General features: G+C 42.4%; 2 protein-coding genes across 5 annotated transcripts in view; one reads left to right on the top strand and one right to left on the bottom strand.

Moving 5' to 3' along the window:
- Positions 1-1,386: 1,386 nt before the first annotated feature.
- On the top strand, positions 1,387-14,596 carry ica1 (islet cell autoantigen 1). Its single transcript, XM_061245520.1, has 13 exons — positions 1,387-1,403; positions 1,519-1,690; positions 2,351-2,423; positions 3,231-3,354; positions 5,170-5,368; positions 6,469-6,594; positions 6,701-6,799; positions 8,641-8,753; positions 9,618-9,667; positions 9,888-9,962; positions 11,021-11,284; positions 11,607-11,696; positions 12,153-14,596. The coding sequence occupies exons 1-13, from the start codon at positions 1,387-1,389 to the stop codon at positions 12,272-12,274; spliced, it is 1,524 nt and encodes a 507-aa protein (XP_061101504.1). The 3' UTR covers positions 12,275-14,596.
- Positions 14,597-14,980: 384 nt separating this feature from the next.
- LOC133130893 (glucocorticoid-induced transcript 1 protein) overlaps positions 14,981-26,764 on the bottom strand; it is a 33,972-nt gene continuing 22,188 nt past the window's right edge. The window contains exons 4-8 of one of the 4 annotated variants that reach the window (XM_061245884.1): positions 25,145-25,255; positions 24,167-24,316; positions 22,597-22,804; positions 19,858-19,978; positions 14,981-17,659 (exon numbers count right to left, since the gene is read on the bottom strand). In XM_061245884.1, the coding sequence (XP_061101868.1) occupies positions 17,350-17,659; positions 19,858-19,978; positions 22,597-22,804; positions 24,167-24,316; positions 25,145-25,255 (900 nt within the window). In that variant the 3' untranslated portion in view covers positions 14,981-17,349. The remainder of the gene's footprint in view (positions 17,660-19,857; positions 19,979-22,596; positions 22,805-24,166; positions 24,317-25,144; positions 25,256-26,764) is intronic. The other 3 variants (XM_061245866.1, XM_061245893.1, XM_061245875.1) reach the window with 3 other exon arrangements.

Genomic DNA, 26,764 nt, shown 5'->3' with positions numbered 1-26,764 from the left:
AATTCGATGCTGGTGATAGTTCGCCCTGTAACCAGGAAAATAGGCTCTGTTTATTTTGGTGCGGTTTGACAAAGAAAAGAAACGTCACGCTGTGGGACAAACACTGTCAATGTATTGCGATCATTTTTAATAGTCTGTTCACCGTATTACTTGTGAATCGTGATAAAGCAAGGTTGGCAGAATAAACGTTTGCACAAGGCATCTATTTCTGGAAGATGCTACAGTACGATGGCATCTTCTGAATGGCAGAAGGCCTGACGCAAGATAGCATGTATCCGCCAGCACAAATGGGTAACAGCCTGACATTTCACCTGTGAGAATTGCTTTTTTGGGCGTGAGTACTGTGCATTTGTAATGGTGACATTACAATTTTTGTGCACTAGGCGAATATGAGTAGCTATTGTAAGCTTTCGATAACAATTTGGCTAAACGAAGCAGACCGTTTGCAGCAATGCAGATCAGCGATGTTCTACAGTGAATAACGCGGAGCAGACTCATGATTGTCTCATTGCGTAGGCTATTCTCTGTAGTCTATTATGTTTTTATTCTGGGAACTTAAGCTTGCTAAATTATTATCTTGCACGGAGTCAAATAGGCTTGTGTAGCCTGCATTCTATCTAGAAATCAAGACTTATACGTATGCAGACTTGAACTGTATAATTCAGAAGCATTTAAAATACATTTAAAGATCCTCCTAGTGACCTCACAGCGTATTGTGTTTTACGATGTTTGAGTGCCTGGGTGCGGTAACACAGATTGGTTACATAATTATTTCAAGTTCAGGGATAACAGCACACCTGTCTCCTGCCCAGTCATGTGCTATAGTAGCTCCGTTAAGGTAGATACGACTCAGCCTGGTATTAGTAAAGTTTGTTTTATTCGTGATGAAATGGCAGACTTGCATTTTACCTGATGCAGCCGAAACTGAATGTTTTAGCTACTGTAAAATATTAAGTGCCAGACATTTTGCACAATGCACATTGTTTATATCATCACGTTGTTATTTCAAGTTGTGTAGGTGATCCAGTACTACCAGTGTGCTAAAGCTGATATGATAATACTGTAGTCCTGTCTGTTGATGATGAGTAGACTAGTGATTGGGATGTTCCTTAAGTAGTAATTTCACATATATACTCAATAATATCAATTGTAATAATAATACTCAGTAATAATACTCAGTGCAGGTAATAATACTCAACTGTTATAGTATAGTAGTTAGAATCTGAGTACTTAGGTCAATTAAATTTGCTTATGGTCAAATAGATTGGGGGTATGGTGAATAGACTTTTATTCCTCAAAGAGCAAACCCTTGTCATCACATTGTGTCAATAGGTATTCATAATTTATTTCAGTCTATACTACACTTGTTTTCCAGGTTTAACAAAAATGGAGGGCAGAAATTTGTAAGTATATTTGCGTTATTCCAGAAATTGACTGGTGATTGATAGCATTGATATTTTATTAAATGTATTATCTAATGACTTGTGACCGCAACTTTTCATTTCTGTATCTCTTCAGTGGGTACTCTCGAGAATATTACGACCGCTTTGTCCAAAGTCAAGATTCATCTGTTGTAAACAAATTCCAGCAGAAGTACTGGAAAACCAAACAGACTCTTATTAAAGTCACGGGAAAGAAAGAAGACGAACATGTCGTGGCCTCTGATGCTGACCTTGACGCCAAACTTGAGGCGAGTCTTTCAGAAGTCTTTCAATAATCGGCCACATGTTGCTTTTTCTTATATTATTCATATATAGCCTATGGAATCATTTTGCAATGGGCTTAATTAGTAAACTAGCAGTCAATATCTGTCACATTACTCTGAAATGCCTCATTTCTATCACAGCTGTCCTAAACCACTTTACCCTAACATTCATTTTTACTGTTACAAGACTAATTTCGGAAAATAAATTTTGCATGATTTAACTTCTTACCATTCTTATAATTAGTTTTTGTGAGTACTCTATAGCTTATTTTGTATATATTTACTAGGTTTTTATTAGACTCATATTTTAGATGTATTAAGTCTTCTGCTGCTGTAGCCTTCTACCAAGTTTTAGCTAATTTTATGTTTTCTTTCCATGTTTATTATTCTTGAAATCCCATTTAATGGAAAAACCACTTTAAATTAACATACTCCAGTTCCCATATTCCAAAACATTATAACAATCACTGCAGGGGCTATCTACATATGCTTAAAATGATTGTAAATAGGAGGCTTCACTGGTTGTTGTTATGATAAAGAAGATTCCAGTGGAGCTGGAACGTATCAGACTAATGTGCACCATCAGTAAGAATACAGAACTTATATAATATTCTGTATGATATGTGCTGTTCTGTGGTACCTCAGGTGTTTCACTCAGTCCAGAGAACATGCATGGAGCTACTGAAGGTCATTGAGCAGTACCAGAGAAGAATCTGCTGTGAGTATACTATTCTCACAAAAAGCCAAGCATGGTCGTAGCATGTGTGCTCCTTTCTATAGCTGTCTACTCAACAGAACCAGCTGTTGAGGTGGGTATGTGGAGCTACTGTGTATTGTGTCACAGCTCATCATTTGCATGTAAATTACTTGGAAGTATTTTGATGTGCTAAGTGAGAGCAGCACAAGCTGATATTGATATTCTTGACCAATCCTGTAACCTTGTCCAGCAGTGAAGCACACCGCACACCATCTGTTACTATGCACTATTCAGCCTGTTTGTGTTATATTTTATTGATTGTTTGATATTTATTGACAGATAGTTACACAACCTTATATATTAGGCCTGATTCAGTTGAAAACTCTTTTACAATTACATTTAGGATTGTAGCAGATGCTCATATGCAGAGTGACGTATGCTGGTTATGTATGCTAGATATTTATGCTCGACACAATGCATTGAACCCAGTGGGAAGTTGAGTGTTTTAACCCTAGTGTTTACCCTACTGCCACCCATTGTTTTCCACTGGCTTCCTCTTCTGAGAGAAAGAGGGTGGTGATAGACACAGAAAGGCAGGGAGTGATATTGTGTACAGAAAGCTGATTGGGTAAATAGAAAAGAAGGTACAAGACAAACCAGTATGTTACATAGAGTTAGGTTATAAATGTTAAAGAAAAATACAATTCAGGAAGTGGATATCAGTGAGAAATTAGGAGTATTATGTTTCTTAAATGTACTTACAGGAATGCAAATGAATTCATTGTGTAGTGCAGCACTATGTTTAATACTGTCTCGTCCCTCTCCCAGTGCTGTCACAAGAGGAGAATGAGCTGGGCCGTTTCCTAAGGTCACAGGGTTCCCAGGACAAGACCAGAGCCGGAAAGATCATGCAGGCCACTGGGAAGGCCCTGTGCTTCTCCTCACAGCAAAGGTCAGTCCTAGGCCAGTGGACAGAATGTAGCACACCTCTGTACTGTACCTGCACTGTGAGCACAGAGTGTAGCGCTCACACCTCTGTACCTGCACTGTGAGCACAGAGTGTAGCGCTCACACCTCTGTACTGTACCTGCACTGTGAGCACAGAGTGTAGCGCTCACACCTCTGTACTGTACCTGCACTGTGAGCACAGAGTGTAGCGATCACACCTCTGTACTGTACCTGCACTGTGAGCACAGAGTGTAGCGCTCACACCTCTGTACCTGCACTGTGAGCACAGAGTGTAGCGCTCACACCTCTGTACCTGTACTGTGAGCACAGAGTGTAGCGCTCACACCTCTGTACCTGCACTGTGAGCACAGAGTGTAGTGCTCACACCTCTGTACTGTACCTGCACTATGAGCACAGAGTGTAGCGCTCACACCTCTGTACTGTACCTGCACTGTGAGCACAGAGTGTAGCGCTCACACCTCTGTACTGTACCTGCACTGTGAGCACAGAGTGTAGCGATCACACCTCTGTACTGTACCTGCACTGTGAGCACAGTGTAGCGCTCACACCTCTGTACTGTACCTGCACTGTGAGCACAGAGTGTAGCGCTCACACCTCTGTACTGTACCTGCACTGTGAGCACAGAGTGTAGCGCTCACACCTCTGTACCTGCACTGTGAGCACAGAGTGTAGCGCTCACACCTCTGTACCTGCACTGTGAGCACAGAGTGTAGCGCTCACACCTCTGTACTGTACCTGCACTGTGAGCACAGAGTGTAGCGCTCACACCTCTGTACCTGCACTGTGAGCACAGAGTGTAGCGCTCACACCTCTGTACCTGCACTGTGAGCACAGAGTGTAGCGCTCACACCTCTGTACTGTACCTGCACTGTGAGCACAGAGTGTAGCGCTCACACCTCTGTACCTGCACTGTGAGCACAGAGTGTAGCGCTCACACCTCTGTACCTGCACTGTGAGCACAGAGTGTAGCGCTCACACCTCTGTACTGTACCTGCACTGTGAGCACAGAGTGTAGCGCTCACACCTCTGTACCTGCACTGTGAGCACAGAGTGTAGCGCTCACACCTCTGTACCTGCACTGTGAGCACAGAGTGTAGCGCTCACACCTCTGTACTGTACCTGCACTGTGAGCACAGAGTGTAGCGATCACACCTCTGTACTGTACCTGCACTGTGAGCACAGATTAATTGTACCCCTGTAGTTATACCCTCCCTTTGCTTTCAGCAGAGAGCATGCACTCAAGGTTATCCACTGACTGTGCAGTGATACAGTTTGTGCAGTCAGGGGCATTGTTCAGTGTAAATAGGCTTATTAATATTTAATGTGTAGTGAATACTTCATGTGACTACATTTGATGATTTCAGTTCCAATTGTGTTAGCAGAGATACTCAGTAAGGTCAGATTATGCAGTAATACGGTTTTATTAATTATTTGGCAATTATTTACCCAGCATTACTACTTAATCATATGTATTAAGAGGCTTCCTCATGACTAGTTCTACAATAATGCAGTAGGGTTTTCCACATTGGGGTAAAATTGTCAGGGTGGCCCTCATATATAGTAGTAAAACGGTACAGTAGGATGTTTGGGGACTATGGCCAACATCAGAGAGGGTACCCCTGAAATTATGTAATTTTTAAGTTCCATGGTAGAAAAATGACACAGCTCAGTCAAATAAAGTTTCAAAGCACAGAGGTTTCCCCCAAGTCCTGTATCAAAGTGGACCCTTGCATAGAGCTGTACGAATACCTTTCCTGACGTGGCCTGAAGTGAGATGTTGTTAAACATGTTCCCTCAGGCTGGCTCTCCGCAGCCCTCTCTGCAGGCTTTACCAGGAGGTGGAGACGTTCCGGTACCGGGCCATCTCCGACACCTGGCTCACCGTCAACCGAATGGAGCAGTCCAGGACGGAGTACCGCGGGGCACTGCTCTGGATGAAAGACGTGTCCCAGGAGCTGGACCCTGACACCTCCAAGCAGATGGAGAAGTTTCGCAAGGTCAGAACCAGGGGTGTGCTCACATGTTGTGTCGATTAGCCTCGGTTCCTGTTCCAAAGTACTGTGTGCTCATGGATCATCAAAGGGCACTGGCTGGGGAAAAAAGGCACGCCTCTTCCTGGTTTTGAAGTGAGCGAAATGCATTCCCATGGTCTTTAACAATCATTGAGAACCGAGTTTAAGCGTATGGTTTTGTTGAGCAGTTTGCTCTACTGGGTTTCCTCTTTCATTATTTGAGCAGAAAGCAGGTTAAAGGTCTCCTCCATTGCTGCTGTTGCTGCTTGCGGATTTTTTGAGAGTGCAGTGCATTCTAGTTCATTTTGTAGATAGATATAAAAACACCCAACAGGAAATACAGTTCATTTGGCACAAATATGAGCAGGCTACCTCTGAAAACGAGCAATGACAAATGAGAAACTTTGCTTGGAAACATTGGTAATAATTTAAAAAGTTAAATCGACTTTGCTTTTCGTTTTTGTGTTTTGTGCACTTTGTTCACTATTCTTATTATGATTCCAGTGTTCTACCATTTGAATAATTTGCTCATTGCCATATTTATTTAGATATACTGCTGGCTTTTGCTCAAGAGCTGTTCAAAGCAGCTCCATTCATGTGGAAAAGTTTTAGAAAAGGGTTCCATACTGCAGTACTGTCTCATCACCACAAGAGGGTGTAAATATCTCACTTATATGGCAGTTGTTACAAATTCTCAGAACTATGGGAAAGCAGTGCCGATAGTCTCTCGTGGTTTTACTCTCCTAGGTCATCTGTCGAGATTCAGGTTGCTTTGTGAATTTTGTATTGCAGATATTTTGTCATAATGTTGTAAACAGAAAAAGCTTTAGTTTTAATTCCAGTACTTTATAAAGTACAGCAATTCAACATTAATACACAAACATTACCAAGATTTGTTCTGTATATTATAAAAATATGTAAATGTATATAATTTAACCACTTCTAATACCAAGCATTGTGAAGACTGGAGTAGGAGAAGCATTAATGTGAATTTCTTCAATGTTCAAAATGTCACAATTGTGCCCTAGAAAGCTATCTAGTATTAATTAATAGATATCTTATTTATTTCTTGTGATATGATTTAGGTACAAGCTCAGGTGCGTCTAACCAAAACAAGCTTTGACAAACTAAAGAACGACGTCTGCCAAAAGGTAGACTTGCTGGGGGCCAGTCGTTGCAATCTCCTCTCCCATGTCCTAACCACCTACCAGGTATAAAATACAATCTATTTATCATAATTACTTTTCGTTTATTAATAGCAAAGGACTGTGAGTGTTTCTAAAACTACCCACTTCTGTGTCTCTCTCTTGACTTTAGACAACACTCCTGCATTTCTGGGAGAAGACATCCCACACTATGGCTGCCATACATGAGAGTTTTAAGGGATACCAGCCATATGAATTTACATCACTTAAGGTACACTGAGAGGGATACAAATCTACTTCATTATGTCTGTGCTATGTTTGTACATTTGAAAGCAATTCAGTCTGGCCTGTTTTCCAGCAGTGGAGTTTGATTACCTTTACTGCACCTGATATACCTGTTTATATGTAATATAAGCTACAAAATATGTCACTACCTGTTCAGTACCGTGATTACACTTTCACGTTCATACAGTTCCTGTCCTCAATATGCTAGACCTTACACAGATTTGTCACAGAGTATCATTTTCTATTAACTGAAAAAAATATTCTTTATTAAAATATGTATATTAGTTACATTACCTCAGAGTCTGCAGCATCTCTCACTGTTTTATATTGTCGACACCAGCATAATTTATTTGTACACTGCACTACAGTTTTGTAATCTTTAAAAATATAGTGTCAATAAAATGTATGTGCTATGTGCACATTGATCAGTGTCTCACTTTGTCAAGTCACCAGACATTTTAAAGTTGTGCAGGGTTAACACAAGGATTTCAGTAAGTTTATATCCTGTTTAGTGGCTGTACACCAGCAATATGGACAGCGTTGCATACTTTAGACTGACATCTTTACTTCAGTTTCTTTGTGTAACTCCTGTCCAAATTGATTCATCATTTTGTTCTATGTGTACAGTGATTCTCTAAGCCCAGCTATCATGAAGGCTCCAATTGCTGATTGTTTACATTATCAAGACCCTGAATCTACTTTTAATATGACTACTAATACCAAACTGAAAGTATTGTTGTTGTTGTTGCTGTTGCTGTTGCTGTTGCTGTTGCTGTTGCTGTTGCTGTTGCTGTTGCTGTTGCTGCTGTTGCTGTTGCTGTTGCTGTTGTCGGTGTTGGTGTTGCATTGTCCTTTAAGGGAGAAGCACGTTGCACAGACAGATCTGTCAGATCTGTGTTTCGAATGGAGTCATGCTGCACTATGTGCTGTTGGTTTCCTCCCCCACAGCACTGAGATTAAGATGAGCATTACTGTATCTGCCCTCTCTCTCTCTCTCTCTCAGGAAGGTCATATCAATACTGTTACTCACAAACTGGCTCCTCATCCTTTGACTCATTCCCAGCTACAGGTTCCCGGGCATAATTCATGTAAATGTGTTCTGCTTTATTATTTCATTTTATTCATTTTGCCTGTTACTCCAGGGCATTCCTCATTGTGCTGTTCAGCAGTGCCTGCTCACACTGTAGCTCAGCCTCACCCATGTGTGGCTTATGAAATGATGTTTTTACTGATCTAAAAAGCATTTCAGTAGTGTGCCTTCACCAGAATGATGCCCAGGGCATTTCACAAGTATGTTTTTACATTAGTTTATGCAGTGTAGTAGCACCAGCTGCATCACACAATAAGGGAAGATTCAGGTCGTAACTCAATGTACAGTTATGCTGAAGCAAAGCAAACGGGGGAAGGTCCTTTCATTATTTTATATTCATGTTGTTGTCCTATCACGCCAGCAGTGAATGTGTATGTTAATGGGGTTACCCTGGAGACGGGGGCCAGGTGTAACTTTATTGTTTTCACCCTCTCAGCCACACTCACAGTACTGTAAAAGGATTGTGCTGAAAAGAGACTAAGTGGGAGAACTCTTGATCCCATAACTCTTCAACGCACTGAATCCAGATCCAAGTTTTTTTTCCCAATTTTAAAAAGTGTCTTGTACAAAGTTCCTTCATGGGTTTTCTAATCCACTTTTACCAACTTGCCAAACAGACAAACTGAAGTTTCTTGGCTTATTCATCAATCGTGATGAATTGGTACATGTGAATTGTGAACTTTATATCTTTAATTTGTAAAGTGACTGTCATATTGATTTATTTGTTTTTCTTGGAGACCTTAAAAGACCCCAACAATAAACTGTTGGATCAGGGAACAAAGAAAAAGGGGAAGAAGAAGATGAAAGGAAAGAAAGAAGATGGGGAGAAAGCAGCAGAGATGGATGATCAGTAGGTCATTCTGCCCATCTTTGCTCACGCACAATGATTGTGTATTTCCTTTTGTGTCAGGCAAATACGGTACATGATTAAAATCTCAATCTCAATTGTACAAATATAATACCCAGACATGTGCACAACGACATATGCAACGTACTTATACACCCACTGAGCACTTTATTAGGTACACCTACTTATTAATGTGATTATCTAATCAGCCAATCATGTGGCAGCAGTGCAATGTATAAAATCATGCAGATATGGGTCAGGAGCTTCAGTTAATGTTCACATCAACCATCAGAATGGGGAAGAAATGTGATCTAAGTGACTTTGACCGTGGAATGATTGTTGGTGCCAGACTGGGTGGTTTGAGTACCTCAGAAACTGCTGATCTCATGGGATTTTCACACAAAACATTCTCTAGAGTTTGCTGAGAATGGTGCGTAAAACAAAAAACGTCTAGTAAGCAGCAGTTCTATGGGCAGTAACACCTTGTCCAGAGGAGAATGGCCAGACTGGTCAAAGCTGACAGGAAGGTGACAGTAACGCAAATAAATACACAGTGGTATGCAAAAGAGCATCTCTAAACACAAACCTGTCAAATTTCTTAAGAGGATAGGCTACAGCAGCAGAAGACCAATAAGTCTAAAAAATAAGTAATAAATACCTAATAAAGTGCCCACTCAGTTTATGTTTGTCACCTAATCTTGAATACGAAAATGTTCCAGATACACTGTCAATTCCATACTTTGGGGAAGTGTAGAGGGAAATGGCAACAAAGTGTGAGATTCTGATGATTGTGTATACTGTATGTATCCACCTGAAGCTATTGACAGGCAATATTGACGTGTTTCATATACTGTTTTTTATGTGCAGGCTTATTTCAATAGATGAGGTAAATCACAATAAGGAGTCCAGTCAAGCAGGTAAAAATCAGTATTTCGTCATAAAATATGTACAGTATATATTCAAGCATAATTCTACTACAGTATATTGAGCATGGTACAATTTGTAATCCACATTACAATATTCAGTAACACATGTTGTGAATATGCAAGAATATTTGCAAATGCTTCTGAATTCATTACAGTTATAGCCAATGTAGTGTTGATTTGAGCATGGGAATTGTCTTGGCTTGATCTCTAGGTGCTGTGACTGATCCAGACAGCTCAGGACATCAGCTTTGCAGAGATGTGGGTTTGGGTCAAATGCAAAAAACAGGTACTTTATAGTACATGTAACCGCTCTAACAATTTTTAACAAAAGGCAACATTCGACATTCTTTACAACTGAGAACAGGCCAGCCAGATAAATATAATTATAAAATTATTATTAAAGAAGAAATCCTTTATTTTTATTTTGGCTTGTACAACAAGTAGCGTAAGGATGTAAAATTCAAGAGCCAATAATCAGTGCTCTTCATAGCAAATGGTTTTCTCACATACACAGCTATGAGTTACAGCTTCATATTTTAGGCTCTCTCTCTCTCTCTCTCTCTCTCTCTCTCTCTCTCTCACTCTCACTGCCCCCCCCCCCCCCCTTTCTCCACACTGGGAATGTTTTTGATTTGCAAATGAGTCTGCTTTTCGTTAGTCCATCAGTCATCCTTGCCTACAAACACACCATCTGTCCTGAAAACAATCTGGTCCTTTTTGTTTACTTTAAATCCACTGGACTTGGCTTAATACTGCTGCATCGCAGCATCAGGGTTTGATTTGAGCCACATATGATGCTGGCATTGTTTTCATTAGATTTCTTCTCTAATTAATATAGATAGAGGATCATATCCAATGACACAGTCCTTCAGAAGTATAGTACACGGCATATGGTTATTTTAATCGCAAAAGCAAAATTAGCAGATTATATGATAATTACTGCAGTCCTCCAAATTAATATGCTGATGAGGTAATGCTCTAATATTGTTAATTTGTTGATAGTTTGTCATAATTTGCATATAGTTTTTGGAGTATCAAGTGATAAACTAAACATTTATGTTTATACATCATCATAAATGCCATTGTAGGCATAATTCCACAAATTTGTACTGCAACAGAGCTGTCCCTAGACTTTTAGGAACCCTATGCAAACAATAATTTGGGGGCCCCTCCAAACATTGTCACTTTCTGATTCTTCTGCGAGAAGGCAGGGCCCCAGGTGCACTGGCAGGAGGGACAGCTCTGTACAGCTGTACATTGTAGAGCTTAAAGTAGTGACCTGACCAGTGGCAGGGCCATGGATAACTTGTTTCACTGTAAACTTGTGTCTCTGGCCTGTTCTAGGGCTTGAGGACCTGCTGTCCGACGGCCAGGAGCAGGAGGCTGGGGAACGGGATGAGATGGCCCTGCTGAACGAGATCCTCAACAGCTCCTCCCTGGAGGAGGGGGACTTCTCCCAGCAGTGGAGCGCGGTGTTTGGGGAGGATGACCTGGCGGGCAGCGCCAGCAGGGCGGGCCAGGTGGACACTCCCCCCGAGGAGTCCTCCTGCTTTCTTCCCTCCCAGCTCCTGGACCAGAACATGAACAGCCTCCATTCTCCTTTCTCCAGTGAGCTGCCTCCTACTGTCCGTCCAATGATGAACGGATCTTCAATTATGTCCCATTTCCGTTAAATTCATTTTCACCAGGATCCCTCTTGCCATGAGGGATTTAGTTACATTAACTGAAGGAGCACTGAACACAGTTCTTGTCAAAAGATTTCATAAACATGATTTTAGTGCCAGGCCTTATTTTCGGTTATCCAGTTTTGCAATCTAAATAAACAAGTTCACCATCTACACTCAAAAGGTTAAATTCCTTTTCCGGCAGATGAAGCAATGGTCTGAGTGATTATTCCCTCTAGATGAGTCTGAGTCTGGCTTCCTTCCAGATTGGGCCATGAGCATTCCACAGCCTGTTTCCCAGGCAACCGAGCCATCATCTGGAGCCAATCAAGACTCCACAAAGCCAGCAGCTAGAGGTAAGTCTCAGCCAGAACATGTCAAATATTTAGTAATATTCTTAAGAATGGTGTTAAACTCTGAATAAAATTATTTTCACCTGACAAGTCTCAGTTTTTGTAATGGTGGTCAAAGCAATTTGTTGTGTAGTCTGATAAATTCTGTTGATTTGAACTTGCCATTATGAAATATGGTACAATATTGTAAAGTCAATGTATATGAAGCGCTAATTATATTATTATTTTTGGGATATTAATATTTCCCATATCACTTCCTGTATACTGATGAAATAACAGAAGGCAAACCGAGCCTTCTGATCCTCTTGGTTGGCTCAGTTGCACCAGACAAGATCAATCGAGCACAGAGAAGTATTTGAATCCAAAACAATTACGTATATTTGACACAGGTCTGATTGTAGCAAATGTCACCTTTGTTTTTCGTGGTCCATTTATTGCTTGCTTTTGTTCCTGATACAGAAACCTTGGAGGCATCTAAAGATCTCTCAGCATGGTTCAACCTTTTTGCTGATTTGGACCCCTTGTCCAATCCAGACGCAGTGGGGAAGACAGACAAGGAGCATGAGCTGCTGAATGCCTGAGTTTACCTCCGATCCAGGTTTCAAACGTTTTATTTTTCAGAGAAAAGGAAAACGGTTTCCTAATCACATGCATAACCACTAAAACTGCTGTGTCATCGCTTCCTCCATGGTGAGGCATTGCCCCGTCAGAGCTGACTGTAAATGCTGCCAGAAAGACTGAACATGATTGAACAACCAAAGGATGCTTGAAAGCCTTCCACATAAGGTCTCTGTTGCCTTTTTAACCATCATCTCACAAAAAAATTATTTTCAATCACAAACACTGGTGTTTTATCAACAGGTTAAGATTTGAGGCTTTTTGATTTAAACATGATGTGAAATACACTTACTGTAATATGCCCTGCCACTAATCAACCTGTTATCAACATTAAGATATAGGTCCAAATCTACATTTTATGTTTTTCTTAAAAAGATAAAACAGTGCATAAATATTGCCTTTGATGTACATGCCCTGAAATGTTTATATCACTAATAACAGTGAAATATAGTAAAGTAGAAATGTAGATAGTCAAACAATATTGTTGAGAGGCTTAATTTAGAAATGGAGAGCCACTATCAGACTGCTAATCCCTCATCCCCCCCCATCCCATTTGAACTGTACCCACAAGGACTACCTATATATTTGAATAAAGTTCTTGATGCAACTTGAAATGATAATTTACCAATGTGGTGCTTTTAGTAGCAAATTAAAGGCTGTTATTCAGCCCAAATCACAAGGTGGCACCTAATGTAATATACACTCAGTGATTACTTTATTAGGTAGACCTGTACACCAGCTTGTTAATGCAAATATTTAATCAGCCGATCATGTGGCAGCAACAAAATGAATAAAAACATGGTCAAGAGGTTTAGCTGCTTTTCAGACCAAATGTGGGGGGGAAATGTGATCTAAGTGACTTTGACCATAGAATGATTATTGTGACCAGACAGGGTGGTTTGAGTGTCTCAGAAACTGCTGATCCCCTGCTGACGTGACAGTAACACAAAAAACCACACATTACAACAGTGGTATGCAGAAGAGCATCTCTGAACACACAAAATGTCAAACCTCTAAGTGGATAGGCTATAGCAGCAGAAGACCAGTAAGTCTAATAAATGCATAATGAAGTACTCAGTGAGTGTATATGCATTACTTGTAGTGATGACCTGTTTGATCAGTGAGTGGGACAGTTTGGATGTGAATTTGCCTTTGTCAGTGGTGTAAAATGGCAAGTCAATGCCTAGGATGGTAGGATTTAAAATATAACTATCATGTTAAAATATATACGCCTTCACTTAAAGAGAAAATATAACTGTAAAAAGGTTCTTAATGGAATGAATGTATTCTACACAGTTAAAAGAAATATGCTCAAAATTTGCTGTTTTTCTGTTAAAATCAAACGTTTTATTTTGTACACAATATGTCTTGGGAAAAATATAATGCTGATACAAATATATCATATCTGAGTTATTGCAGTGATGCACAAATTAACATTTTGTTTTGTTGACATGTTTTGTACTTGCATGCTGGATTTTTTCTTCAAGGTTTTTTTGTTAGATTCTGAAGTACTTGCATAAGCAGTCAGAAAAAAACAAACTTTGCTTTATGATGTCTGTCATGAGTAAAGCCAACATGAAGTCAGAGAGGATTAGTCATATCTCCCAGGGAATATTTTGATCCTGGACTGCTGACTTATAGTATATATTTGTGTGTGCAGATAGTGTTTGTCAGTGTTTTTAAATATTGTTAAAATTTGATTAGGGGATACATTTAATATAAATACAAAGAAAATGCTAAAGTGCTTCCTCAAAATACATGTATGTTTTACTTTTTTGGTCAAAACCCATACCCTTTTCAAAATAAAATGTTTCTTAAGTTATGATAAAAAGCAATTCTCCCCTAAGTATGGTCTGGAATATGGTAATTTTACATTATTTATTAATTATTTATTGCAAGGGTGAATTTAGCTATCAGAGACTTTATTAATTGAAAAACTGGGCTTTTATTTTGTTGTTCACTGCTTGTTACTTGCATCAGAATGTGGCAGTATCAGACATTACAGCAAAGTACTGTTACCTTGCAGACATTTTGATATGGGAGCTTTACAGCCTTTATTTTTATTTATTTACAGTAAACATTTGTCAATTAGAAATATCACATGGGCTTTAAATGTGTTGTTAATATAGGCTGAAAGCCAGATTTGTACAGATAGTTTAAGAGCGTGTTTTATTCTGTCATCACAGTTTATCTGAAGGCGAACACTTGGCCTCATTACTTTCTCTTTGCCAAATGGATAGGAATCATGAACTAATAATAAGTTAATAAAAAGTGACTGCACCTTGTCTTTACTGTGGTCTTTTTCCATCTAAATCCCAACTCCAGTATGTCATTAAGGGAACGCATCACCCTGTCATCTTTGCTCTCAGTAACATGCACAAAATCTACTAAATTAAAATCATTTTCTTTTCCATTATTACAGCTCAGTGAAAGAGTGTAATTCATGTGAACAAACTTCTTATTCTGACTATGCCCTTTCTTTATACAGGAATAATAACAAAACTGGTTTAGATGATAAGTCATTTGTAATAATTAGTATGTATCATTCTTGGAGTATTCTCATATTTGAGTATTCCATAAGGACTAACCTGTGAGAACATGGAGTTCAGCTGTCCACATGCAGCTGTGAGAAAGTACATTTACAATGATAAAAAGGTCGCAAAATGGTGGTTGGTTCAGCTATTAACTTTATTCAAATGACACAAGAGCTCTATATTGGAAAAATACAAAACGAAAAAAGCCACACACAGCCAAAATTAAATATATATGTTTGTGTGGCAACTGTTAAACACTGCTGAACACAGTGGCCGGACATTACAGTGGAGCTATGCACAAACTTTAAACAAGCTTAACAACGTTCTTGAAATTTCTGCAAAGGGAGGAAATGCAAAAAAAGAAAAATAACGTCAGTATAACAAACTATTTGGGTTTATTTCCCCCCCCGTTACCAATGTACTAATTCTGCAGTAGTGGTCTGTACACTACAATAACTACTCTGAAGGACACCTAGTACTTCTTGAGCTCAGGTGGATGTTGATGTAAAATTGTGCTGTTTGTTTGATGCTTTAAAACGCAGGGATATTGTACTGGTCTCTTTGGAAATATGCGTCTCATTCCGGAGGGAGTGGGGGTGGTGGTGGTGGTTCATTACTTCCTCCATTACCGTGTACAGTACTGTACATGCACAAGATAAGTACATCCTCCTTTCATCTTGCAGAACCTGATAGCTTATTGCCATAGTGTGTGACCATTGGCACACAGTTTTCCCTATATGATAAGAGAGATATAGGAATACATTCAAAGAATGTTTCCTCCAGCAATGAGTCTCAAGCACATTTCGAGTGCTTTGATTAAAAGTAATTTATATTTGTCAATGCGTTAAATTTCGACTTGGTTTCATCCTCATAAACATGGAAAGGAATTGACTTAAATTTCATATTTAGAGTAACTTTAAAAGGTTACTTTCAAGTGGAGACCAACTTGGTCATTGGATATACTATAATATAAAAAAAGGTGTTGGCTAACATTGCATCAACTTGATCAATTTTAAAGCCATATCTAACCTTGTAAAGGTGAAATGAGAAGGATTTATATCAACACTTCTGAAGGAGCATATAAATATATCAAAACTAATGTGTGGGCTTCCATACTCGTCGTGTAGGAGTCTGGCCATAGTTGCAAAGTGGAATTATCGCATTTGTTACCATTTTGTCATTTAAGCAGCATGTCCTCTTTGTATCAGAAATACAATTCAGAGGACTTGGGTTTCTATTCCTTACAATAAAGCTACCATGAATAACAATATCAAAATATATTTTATGGAAATTTAAGAGCAGAAAGCTTGGGGTGAAATTGTTCAAAATGATTGAAGACCTAACAGCCTTTGCAGGTTGGGGAAGTGTGTGCTTACATTTATACCCCTGAAAATCTGAATGGTCGTTTTTCCTGGGCATCTTCCGTATATCACCAACCTACTAAGAACACGTGGAATGTTTCTTCTGCACAGCTCCATACTGAGGACATTCATTTGCAAACATCTTTAACAGTCATTGAATGAGTAACACCTGAATATCTCTTATAAATGCTGCTTTGAAAATGTTTCCTTTTTTTTTTCTCAACATGGAATGATGATGTGGTGCATCATCGCTGCTGGTGGAGAGGTTTGTCTGTTCTGGGAAGTACACCTCAGAGCAGAAAGCACTTATTCCAACAACACGGAATGTCATGAGCAAAGGTCAATGTACAAAAGGGAAAGGCAATAGAGTGATGCTTATTGTATAACTTTCGTCCGCCCCAAAATTAAACTTAAAAAAGCTGCAGACTGGGATCTGTCCATGCATGGATACATTCCAAATTACCTGAGTTTAGACTTGGGGTGAAATACCTGAAGCAAGACCGTGATGCGGACACTGTACAACAGATGTGGCCATTTTGTTATTTTTCCTTTTTCTTTTTCTTTTTTTTTTTGCATCATGTTTTAAGTTTCCAAACAGAACCTGGATTGAGTGTAAACGTAATCCTGAAAAGTACAGCATTTTTTTTTCTTTTTTTTTTCCTATAACATACATTACAGAGCAATACACAGATTTCCATTCAGACAGGCATATTTTCTTTTCTGGTGATATGGAGCTTATTCATATTGCGAATGCTGGAACACAGGTCACAGAACGTATTTGATTAAACAATCTACCAGTTTTACCTACCCCCTGACCCCCCACCCCCACTCCTGCAACCCCCAACACCTAATGAAGCGTGTTGCTTTTTTCTTCTCCTTCGAACTGCCTTTTTTCCCCATATACAAGCAGAACTGCTTATTACACAGTACATTTAAAAGAGATGTCTATCCCTGCCAAGAACAGTCTTTAAGAATGCTAAGAAATACTACGGACTTTATTTCTGTGGCGGGGAATCCTTGCTATGCCATGCAGAAGGGGGTTTGACAGAAAGGTGGGGGTCTTCGGTGAGACACGGGGAGGGGGGCTACGGTGTCGGTTGGTCGGGGGTTGCTGGAGAGGACAGAAACCTGCTCTGCCAGAGACTAGCTGATGCCAAAGTTGTGAGGCTTGGCGTGCGGGTCGGAGGGCGCCTCCTGGTGGAGGGGGGCAGGTAGCGCCAGTGCGTCAGGGGACTGGTCGGTGCTGGTGCTGGTGGAGACCTGAATCGGGGGGGTGGAGCTGGGCTCCTGGCTGTCCTCGCCGTCTTCACGGACGGGACCGGGGTCGGAGTGGGAGGTGTACAGGGAGGCACCGGGAAGTTTCACAGGGCAGAAGGCAGACCCGGTGGGGATGAAGTTCACCTTGTTTTTGTCAGGGCATGAGAAGAGAGGGATGCCACTCAGCTGCCGAGACCTGTGAGGAAAACAGAAATTCTGTTTCAGTTCAGCCTCCACAGCCAGTCTTACCATGTCAACCAACACCTGAAACATTTACCTTCACTCATATTCCACATTCTTTGGATTGCATAAATCTGGTTTACTATAATATGAGAAACACACCAAACTTGCATGCATATGCATGTTAAAATATTCTTATAATGTGCATAAGGCTATGAATATCAGCCAAATATTTCAGTTGAAAAGCACCCACTACACTGAAACAATAGAGCTATTTTCACTGTGAACAGCCTTTGTGTACGATTCTTGAGTACAGAGATCTTCTAAAAAGAGTCCAGAGGGTTTTTGTTTAATAAGTATTCTTAGGTAAGTTAGGCGATAGAATAATTCCTATCAAGCGTTCACAAGGTCGAAACAGGATTTATCAACATGGCATTATCTGATTCTTGATGAATAAATCATCTATGAATCAGATTCATATTCATTTTGTAAAAAGAAATACATTTAAAAAATCCACATTGTCAGTCTTGTCCAAACTACACAAAGTTAATTGTAAGAAACTGAAGACAGGTATCTTTCATATACCTTAAAGTAACAAGCATGGACATGCACTTTTCCTGACCTAGATTTGTTGTCATTTCTTAAAAACAAATTATTCATTTACATATATTTTATATTGCATTACACATATTCACTCATGATATATATATATATCATTAAAAAATACATTTAACTTCAATTTAACAGATTTAATTTAAAATGGGATTCTTCATTAGAATTGGATTCCTTCACAGTGCTCCCATTTTGAACCAGGATGTTAATCTATTGTGAGAGCCCTCATAACTGACTATTTTCTTTATAATAAAAAAGATATAGTTACAAAAGGTACAGCACCAAAACAAAAAAAACTTGGAGGCTCATTCAGTACTCGTAGTCAAAGGGATGAAGGGATTGCCTTTGGGCACAGGGAGGGAGATTCTTTCATTTCATTTTCAGGAAAATGTTGAAGGCATAATTCACCAGTCAGAATTTCCAATGATTGACTATTGCTAGCAGCAAGGTGGAAAACATTGCACACATTTTGGCATAAAACGTATGCAATGTTACTTCACTGCTGTCTGTGTTTACGTATAAAATCATGGCTATCTGATCAAAAGTGGTGGAGGTCAATCTTAGCGTTTTGTGAAGGTGACCATGCCAATCTTAGCGGTTTGTGAAGGTGACCATGCCAATCTTAGCGGTTTGTGAAGGTGAACATGCCAATCTAAGCGGTTTGTGACTGTGACCATGCCAATCTTAGCGGTTTGTGACTGTGACCATGCCAATCTTAGCGGTTTGTGAAGGTGACCATGCCAATCTTAGCGGTTTGTGAAGGTGACCATGCCAATCTTAGCGGTTTGTGAAGGTGACCATGCCAATCTTAGCGGTTTGTGAAGGTGACCATGCCAATCTTAGCGGTTTGTGACTGTGACCATGCCAATCTTAGCGGTTTGTGAAGGTGACCATGCCAATCTTAGCGGTTTGTGAAGGTGACCATGCCAATCTTAGTGGTTTGTGACTGTGACCATGCCAATCTTAGCGGTTTGTGAAGGTGACCATGCCAATCTTAGCGGTTTGTGAAGGTGACCATGCCAATCTTAGCGGTTTGTGACTGTGACCATGCCAATCTTAGCGGTTTGTGAAGGTGACCATGCCAATCTTAGCGGTTTGTGAAGGTGACCATGCCAATCTTAGCGGTTTGTGAAGGTGAACATGCCAATCTTAGCGGTTTGTGAAGGTGAACATGCCAATCTTAGCGGTTTGTGACTGTGACCATGCCAATCTTAGCGGTTTGTGAAGGTGACCATGCCAATCTTAGCGGTTTGTGACTGTGACCATGCCAATCTTAGCGGTTTGTGAAGGTGACCATGCCAATCTTAGCGGTTTGTGAAGGTGACCATGCCAATCTTAGCGGTTTGTGAAGGTGAACATGCCAATCTTAGCGGTTTGTGAAGGTGAACATGCCAATCTTAGCGGTTTGTGTAGGTGACCATGCCAATCTTAGCGGTTTGTGAAGGTGAACATGCCAATCTTAGCGGTTTGTGAAGGTGAACATGCGAAACTTAGCGGTTTGTGAAGGTGACCATCCCACAGTAAGCAGGATACACGGGACACACACTTGGCTGTGCCTGTCTGTAATGAGAGGCCACAGGTACGCAGGCGAGCGGTACTTACGCCATCTCCTCAAACACCTTGACCCGCTCGCAGCCCTCAGGGGGCTCCCTCTTGAACATGTAGCTGTTGTTGGGTTTGGGAGAGGAGGCAAACTTGGGCAGAGGGGAGCTGCTCCCGCTGTCTGTGAGGAGAGGAGACAGGGTCAGGGGCGAGACATTACATTACATTTACATTACATTATTGGCATTTGGCAGACGCTCTTATCCAGAGCGACGTACAACAAAGTGCATACCCATAACCAGGGATAAGTTCGCTGAAAGACCCTAGAGGGAAGTACAATTTCAACTGAGACAGGGTCCACCGCACGACAGGAGAGAACTTCTGTTTATCATACAGGTTCAGTTTCTTTCATAACACAGTTTCTCCTTTAGGACTTGCCTATCATTGTACGAATGCCATGCTTTTGCAGGATAAGAACCTTTTGCAAAAGGTCTGATGTTTTACACCTATGCAACATGTACAGTGCCTCCCACAATCATTCACACTCAGGATAAAGAAGATAAACAAGATAAACAACACAACTAATGAGCTGTATTGTACACGCAAAATAATATTGATTACACTACAACCACTCTGACAAAAGTCTAACAATATTAATATTGGCACAGTCAATCTGCAGTCATAAGATTTTTTAAGTGCATCGGAAACTTTGGGAGCAGTATTGTGGCCTTCCTTGGCTTCCTGTTTCAATGGGGTATATAAATGATGTAACACACACGCACATGTGAATGCACAACAGGAAGAACAAGGACAAAGGACTCTTGAACTTCACAAGTAGGTAGGAAAGAATACTGAATTTCCAAGGAACTAAGAAAATACCTACATTTGGTGGGGTACTTCTCAGTAATTGGTGCATTAGGAGTGCAGGCATCTGCATCCATGAACATGAACACTGTTTCATGAAATAAGTGTATTAGGTTAACACAGTAAGGTAGTGCTTCAGCAACTGGGCCTGTAACTCAAGAGGGTTTCAGGCTCACTTTACTGGTTCATATCCCAGGCGGGGCTCTGCCGTTGTGCCCTTGAGCAAGGCACTTAACCTTAACTGCTTCAGTAAAATACCCAGCTGTATAAATATATAGTATGTAAAAAGTGTAAGCTATAAGTTACTCTAGATAGGGGAATCTGCTAGTCAAATAATATTATGTAGTGCATTTGAATGGAAGTTACTGGAGCTGGCTTTGCGTGATCCTCTTTCAGCTGTCCAAACAGTCACTGCATGGGAGGAGAATGCAGGTAGACAAGATCACAGTGGAATGTTGCAGCGTGGTGTGGGCCTGTTTGTGCTTCAGGAAACAGGCTTCCAGTTCCCCCATGAGTGCATTTCTGCCTTCGCGTAGGCCATCACTATCTTTTATTCCATCACTTAATTGTGCCTCAGATGTGTTGAGGCCTGCTGAAATGAGAATTTGCACTTGCACTGGCACATCTCATGTTAAAGTGCAGCCTCATAATGGCTTCCTTGAGTAGTAGTGGTACAACTCTGGTCCTCATTTTGATAAACGCAATAATAGGCTCCAAAGGCAATCAAAAGCGTAGACTCAAGACTAGATACTGAAAGCTTTCTTAACCTGCACTAAGGAAGCAACTGAATACACTAGAGTAATCAGAAAGAGCTGAGAATCCAACTGTCCAATTACTTTTGGTCCCCTAGAATGGAGGAACTGTGTATAAAAAGGCATGCAATTCCTACATGGATGACCTGATATGAATGTGACACAGGGCGTGTTAGGCCTATGGTGTTTGGTGCAGGGCATGTGATACAGGGCGTGTTAGGCCTATGGCATTCGGTGCAGGGCGTGTGACACAGGGCATGTTAGGTCTATGGCGTTCGGTGCAGGGTGTATGATACAGGGCGTGATAGGCCTATGGTGTTCGGTGCAGGGCGTACGATACAGGGCGTGAAAGGTCTATGGTGTTCGGTGCAGGGCGTATGATACAGGGCGTGATAGGCCTATGGTGTTTGGTCGGTGCAGGGCGTATGATACAGGGCGTGATAGGCCTATGGTGTTCGGTCGGGGCAGGGCGTATGATACAGGGCGTGATAGGCCTATGGTGTTCGGTGCAGGGCGTATGATACAGGGCGTGATAGGCCTATGGTGTTCGGTCGGTGCAGGGCGTATGATACAGGGCGTGATAGGCCTATGGTGTTCGGTCGGTGCAGGGCGTATAATACAGGGCGTGATAGGCCTATGGTGTTCGGTGCAGGGCGTGTTAGGCCTATGGTGTTTGGTGCAGGGCGTATGATACAGGGTGTGTGATACAGGGTGTGTTAAGGTGTGTTAAGTCTATGGCGTTCGGTGCAGGGCGTATGATACAGGGCGTGATAGGCCTATGGTGTTCGGTCGGTGCAGGGCGTATGATACAGGGCGTGATAGGCCTATGGTGTTCGGTCGGTGCAGGGCGTATAATACAGGGCGTGATAGGCCTATGGTGTTCGGTGCAGGGCGTGTTAGGCCTATGGTGTTTGGTGCAGGACATGTGATACAGGGCGTGTTAGGCCTATGGCGTTGGGTGCAGGGCGTGTTAGGCCTATGGTGTTTGGTGCAGGACATGTGATACAGGGCGTGTTAGGCCTATGGCGTTTGGTGCAGGGCGTATGATGCAGGGCGTTTGATACAGGGTGTGTGATACAGGGTGTGTTAGGCCTACGGCGTTGGGTGCAGGGCGTGTTAGGCCTATGGCGTTGGGTGCAGGGCGTGTTAGGCCTATGGCGTTTGGTGCGGGGCGTGCCCTCACCTTTGTCGCGGTCATACAGCGGGTCCTCGCCGGAGCAGGGGCTGCAGTCCTGAGAGCGGGGCGGGCAGGAGGGCGAGGGGCAGGGCGAGTGGCTGGAGCAGCTGCTGGAGCGGCCGTGGGCCGAGGGCGTCTGCGTGTCCACGCTCCGGGAGCTGCCGCTGCGCTGGGGCGGGAAGGGGGCTCGCCGCCCGTCTGGGACCTCCAGGGACTGAGGGAGAGGAGCACAGCACCTCAGAGGGTGCACACAAACACCTGCTGCCTTTCCTTACACAGATCGTCGAATAAACCATAGATTTCACTTGTGAGTGTTCACATGAAGCCACTGTGTGTGTGTGTTTGTGTGTGTGTGTGTGTGTGTGTGTGTGTGTGTGCGCACGTGTATGAGGATGATTAAATTACCAATCTTATTATAAAGCATGGGAGTGCTCAACCATTCATAATCAACAGGACAAAAGCATATTTAACTTCCTTCCCTTCTTAAATAACACCAATGTAAATGTGAAAGCGTTTAAACACAACAGCGATAGGAATCAGTGGCCGTACTGCACGTGAAGCGGTTAAACCGTAGCCAGACGCCATAACGTGAATTAAAATGGCCGTGGCCTATGGCGTGAGGCTGGCGATGACCTTGAGACGACCTCTGGCGCATGGCCGTGGCGCTCTCTGGGAGGGAGAGGGCCGTAAGTCACCGGGCAGAGCGTGCTGGAGTGCAGGGCGGGCTCGCTGCAGCCATGCAGGCCCGCTCCGCTTTAATGCGCCGCGTCACCCACAATTTACGGCCTTCCTGAAGCCTCCGCAATGCGCTTCAGCCTCCGAGCAGCACGCCATGTTCTTACTGCGCTGAGCTAACAAGAGGAGCCCAGCTCTACAGACACACATAAACACACACACACGTACACACAGACACACTCGCACACACACACATACATACACATACACACGCCATGTTCTTACTGCGCTGAGCTAACAAGAGGAGCCCAGCTCTACAGACACACAAACACACACACACGTACACACAGACACACTCGCACACACACACATACATACACATACACATACACACGCCATGTTCTTACTGCGCTGAGCTAACAAGAGGAGACCAGCTCTCATACAGACTCAGACTCACACTCACACTCACACTCACACTCACACTCACACTCACACTCACACTCACACTCACACTCACACTCACACTCACACTCACACACAGACACACACAGACACACATACACACTCACATACACACTCACATACACACGCCATGTTCTTACTGCGCTGAGCTAACAAGAGGAGCCCAGCTCTCATAAACACACACTCACACACACACACATACATACACACACATACGCTCTTGTGTGTGTGTGAGTGTGTGTTTATGAGAGCTGGGCTCCTCTTGTTAGCTCAGCGCAGTAAGAACATGGTGTGTGTGTGTGTGTGTGTGTGAGTGTATGTGTGTGTGAGCGTGTGTGTGTGTATAGGTGTGTGTGTGCGTGTGTATAAATGTGTGTGTTTGTGTGTGTGCGTGCGTGCGTGTGTGCGTGTGTGTATGCGAGTGTGTGAGTGTGTGTACCTTCAGTTCCTCTTTCTCTCCACTGTCTCTGATGAAGGCCTTCTCCAGCTCGTGGTTGATCCCCTCCATACTGCTGGGCACTCGTGAGATGGAGGATTTTGGCACGGTGATGTTGGACAGAAGCACTGGGACAGACTTCCACCCCGGCTGCTGAAGACAAAAGCAGCCCTGTCACCTGAGGGACAAATGCTGGCAGAAACAGTGCAGTGCTGCTGGTCAGGAGCACAGGTCTTTAGGTTACCCAGGCTGAAGCCCATTCCACCTGGAGACATGTTTATATATGTGCACATACAAGCAAGCTAAACAGATAAGAGCCTATAGCACTGAGTCAACCATGAAAATGTACAGTGCATTTTTACAATGTTCATATACAGCAACTTGTAATATGTATGCTTTTGAATGCCATGACTGTTCGACACAAAAAGATATTATTTTCCAGGGCAGTGATTTATTGTGACAACACTATGCCATGTTAATATTCTTTTACACAGTGTTGATACTCCTGAGAAAGCTCCCAAGCAGCAGGACGTGTATGGACATGTCTCTATCTCCCGCTCCCGTACGTGCTCACGGTTTCCCTCCCCCTTTCTCAGGATATGGGTTGGCAAACACACACACAACACTGTTGGCTCAAGATTTGTTTCCACCCGATTTAACGGTCAATGCAGTTGCACCGCTGTCAGCGCTCTGAAAATCATGCGACGTATTTTTGAAAAGGAAACGATTTGAGATCGAAGGCGCGAGACAACACTCGCAATTGACGGTTGCGCGCAATTAACAACAATTGTGCCTGTGTTGATAAAAACTTCACACAGAGGTCACACCCTTAAACCACATATGACTGTCGCGGCCAGGCATGGCACTGGAGACGTGAGGCATTTCACTTGGCGAGGGGCGAGGGATGATTGACAGCACAATGCAGGACGGGAGGGTGGGGTCTCCCTGGTGACGGAGGCGTGCCAGCTGCAGCAGACTGACCTGGGCTTGGGCGCAGTGCGCCCCCTGCTGGGGGGAGTGCCTCTCCTTCTCCTTGTTCTGGCGGCCGCCCTGCTTGCTGCGCTGCAGCTGCTGTCTAAGCTTGGCAATCTGGATGGAGAGAGAGAGAGAGAGAGAGAGAGAGAGAGAGAGAGAGAGAGAGAGAGAGTGAGAGAGTGAGAGAGAGAGAGAGGGAGAGAGAGAGAGAGAGAGAGAGAGAGAGAGAGAGAGAGAGTGAGAGAAAGAGAGAGAGAGAGGGAACAGAAAGAGATGAGCAAGGGAGAGACTCCATTTTGTTGGCTTCAGAGAACAGTGTTCATTAAGTATTAGTGTGCAGTCTTAGTCTTACCGATGCATTAAGAGTGTAAGTAAAATGAGCACAGTTCAGCATAAGTGTTCACAGGCCCTCGCACAGGAAACACTTATACGAAACCTCTGTGCAAGGCTGCTTGGATGACAAGCCTACTGCTTGTCAGTAACCATTTTTGGTTCTGAAAGTAACACCAACGTGCAGCCCCAAGCCCTTCTCCTCATGCTCATTTCCTGAACTGGATCCAGGCTGGCTGGCCAGGCAGGCCCAAGCTGCTCTCTTATATGGTAAGAATAACCACAGAGATAATTCAAGAGTGAAAACTATTTCATATTTAGAGGAAACCGCCATTAGGGCCGGAGAAGGACACACAAAAACACACAAGTCCCGCAGGAGTAAATAAATCTGGTGAGGTCTATGGCCTGAGGTAACCTAGATCAGCAGGCACTGCATGTTTCCCTCAGACAAAAACACAGGGATGTTCAGCAGGCCCTGCTTTTAGCAGCGTCATAATGGGAATTTGGGAAATCTTTCTGCAAATAAAAAGCAACTGACTCAATGCAGAGTTGCTGTAGCTGCAGATCATGTGGGAAGCGTGCAAACGGAGAGGTGTGTTTCGACAGCAGGGGAGAAGTCTTCCAGTAAACAATATAGAAGGGCAGAGAAGTACAAATTATTCATGAAGGAAATTCCGATCAATGTACCAATACATGTAGGAATAAATATTCCAAGCACTTACTGTACAAATTACAATGAATATCTTGGAGGTCACTGTCATAATGCAGACTAATAGTTTCTCCCAGCTTCAAAGTCAAAGGGTTATGTTTATAGACTAGGCGACTAGCTTTTTCTTCATTGTTGCTTTTCACAGAGACAACTAAACCACCGCCATTCTGGCTCAGTGCACATTTCTGAACTCCTGAATCTGCATACATCTGCTGGATAAGAACACGTCGCAGGGCATGCCTGGGAAAGCTTGTCTGGCTGCTCTTGCGTGTCATACACAGAGCTCGGTTAGGGAAATGGTTGCTGTGGAGGCACAGAGTGCATATAAGGATCAGCACTGACAAGTTCAGACATGGTCTGTTTATGTTATTTTAGAGGGGGAAAAGGAGTTCTGTAAAGCAAAAAAAAAAACATAAAATATATTATAATTACAGCAATTATGAGCTTGCACTAAGTAGGTATCATGTTGCAATACCATTTGCCACTTTCTGTAAAAATATCTCCCTGTACTGTGCTTTTATTACTGGACATTGATAGCTGTAGCACACAAGAGGAGTACACAGATTCGTACCACTACATTTCTGTAG

This window comes from Conger conger, chromosome 1 (genome assembly GCF_963514075.1).
Source record: "Conger conger chromosome 1, fConCon1.1, whole genome shotgun sequence".
Lineage (NCBI taxonomy): Eukaryota > Metazoa > Chordata > Actinopteri > Anguilliformes > Congridae > Conger > Conger conger.
This window is presented reverse-complemented; position numbering and strand designations above follow the sequence as displayed.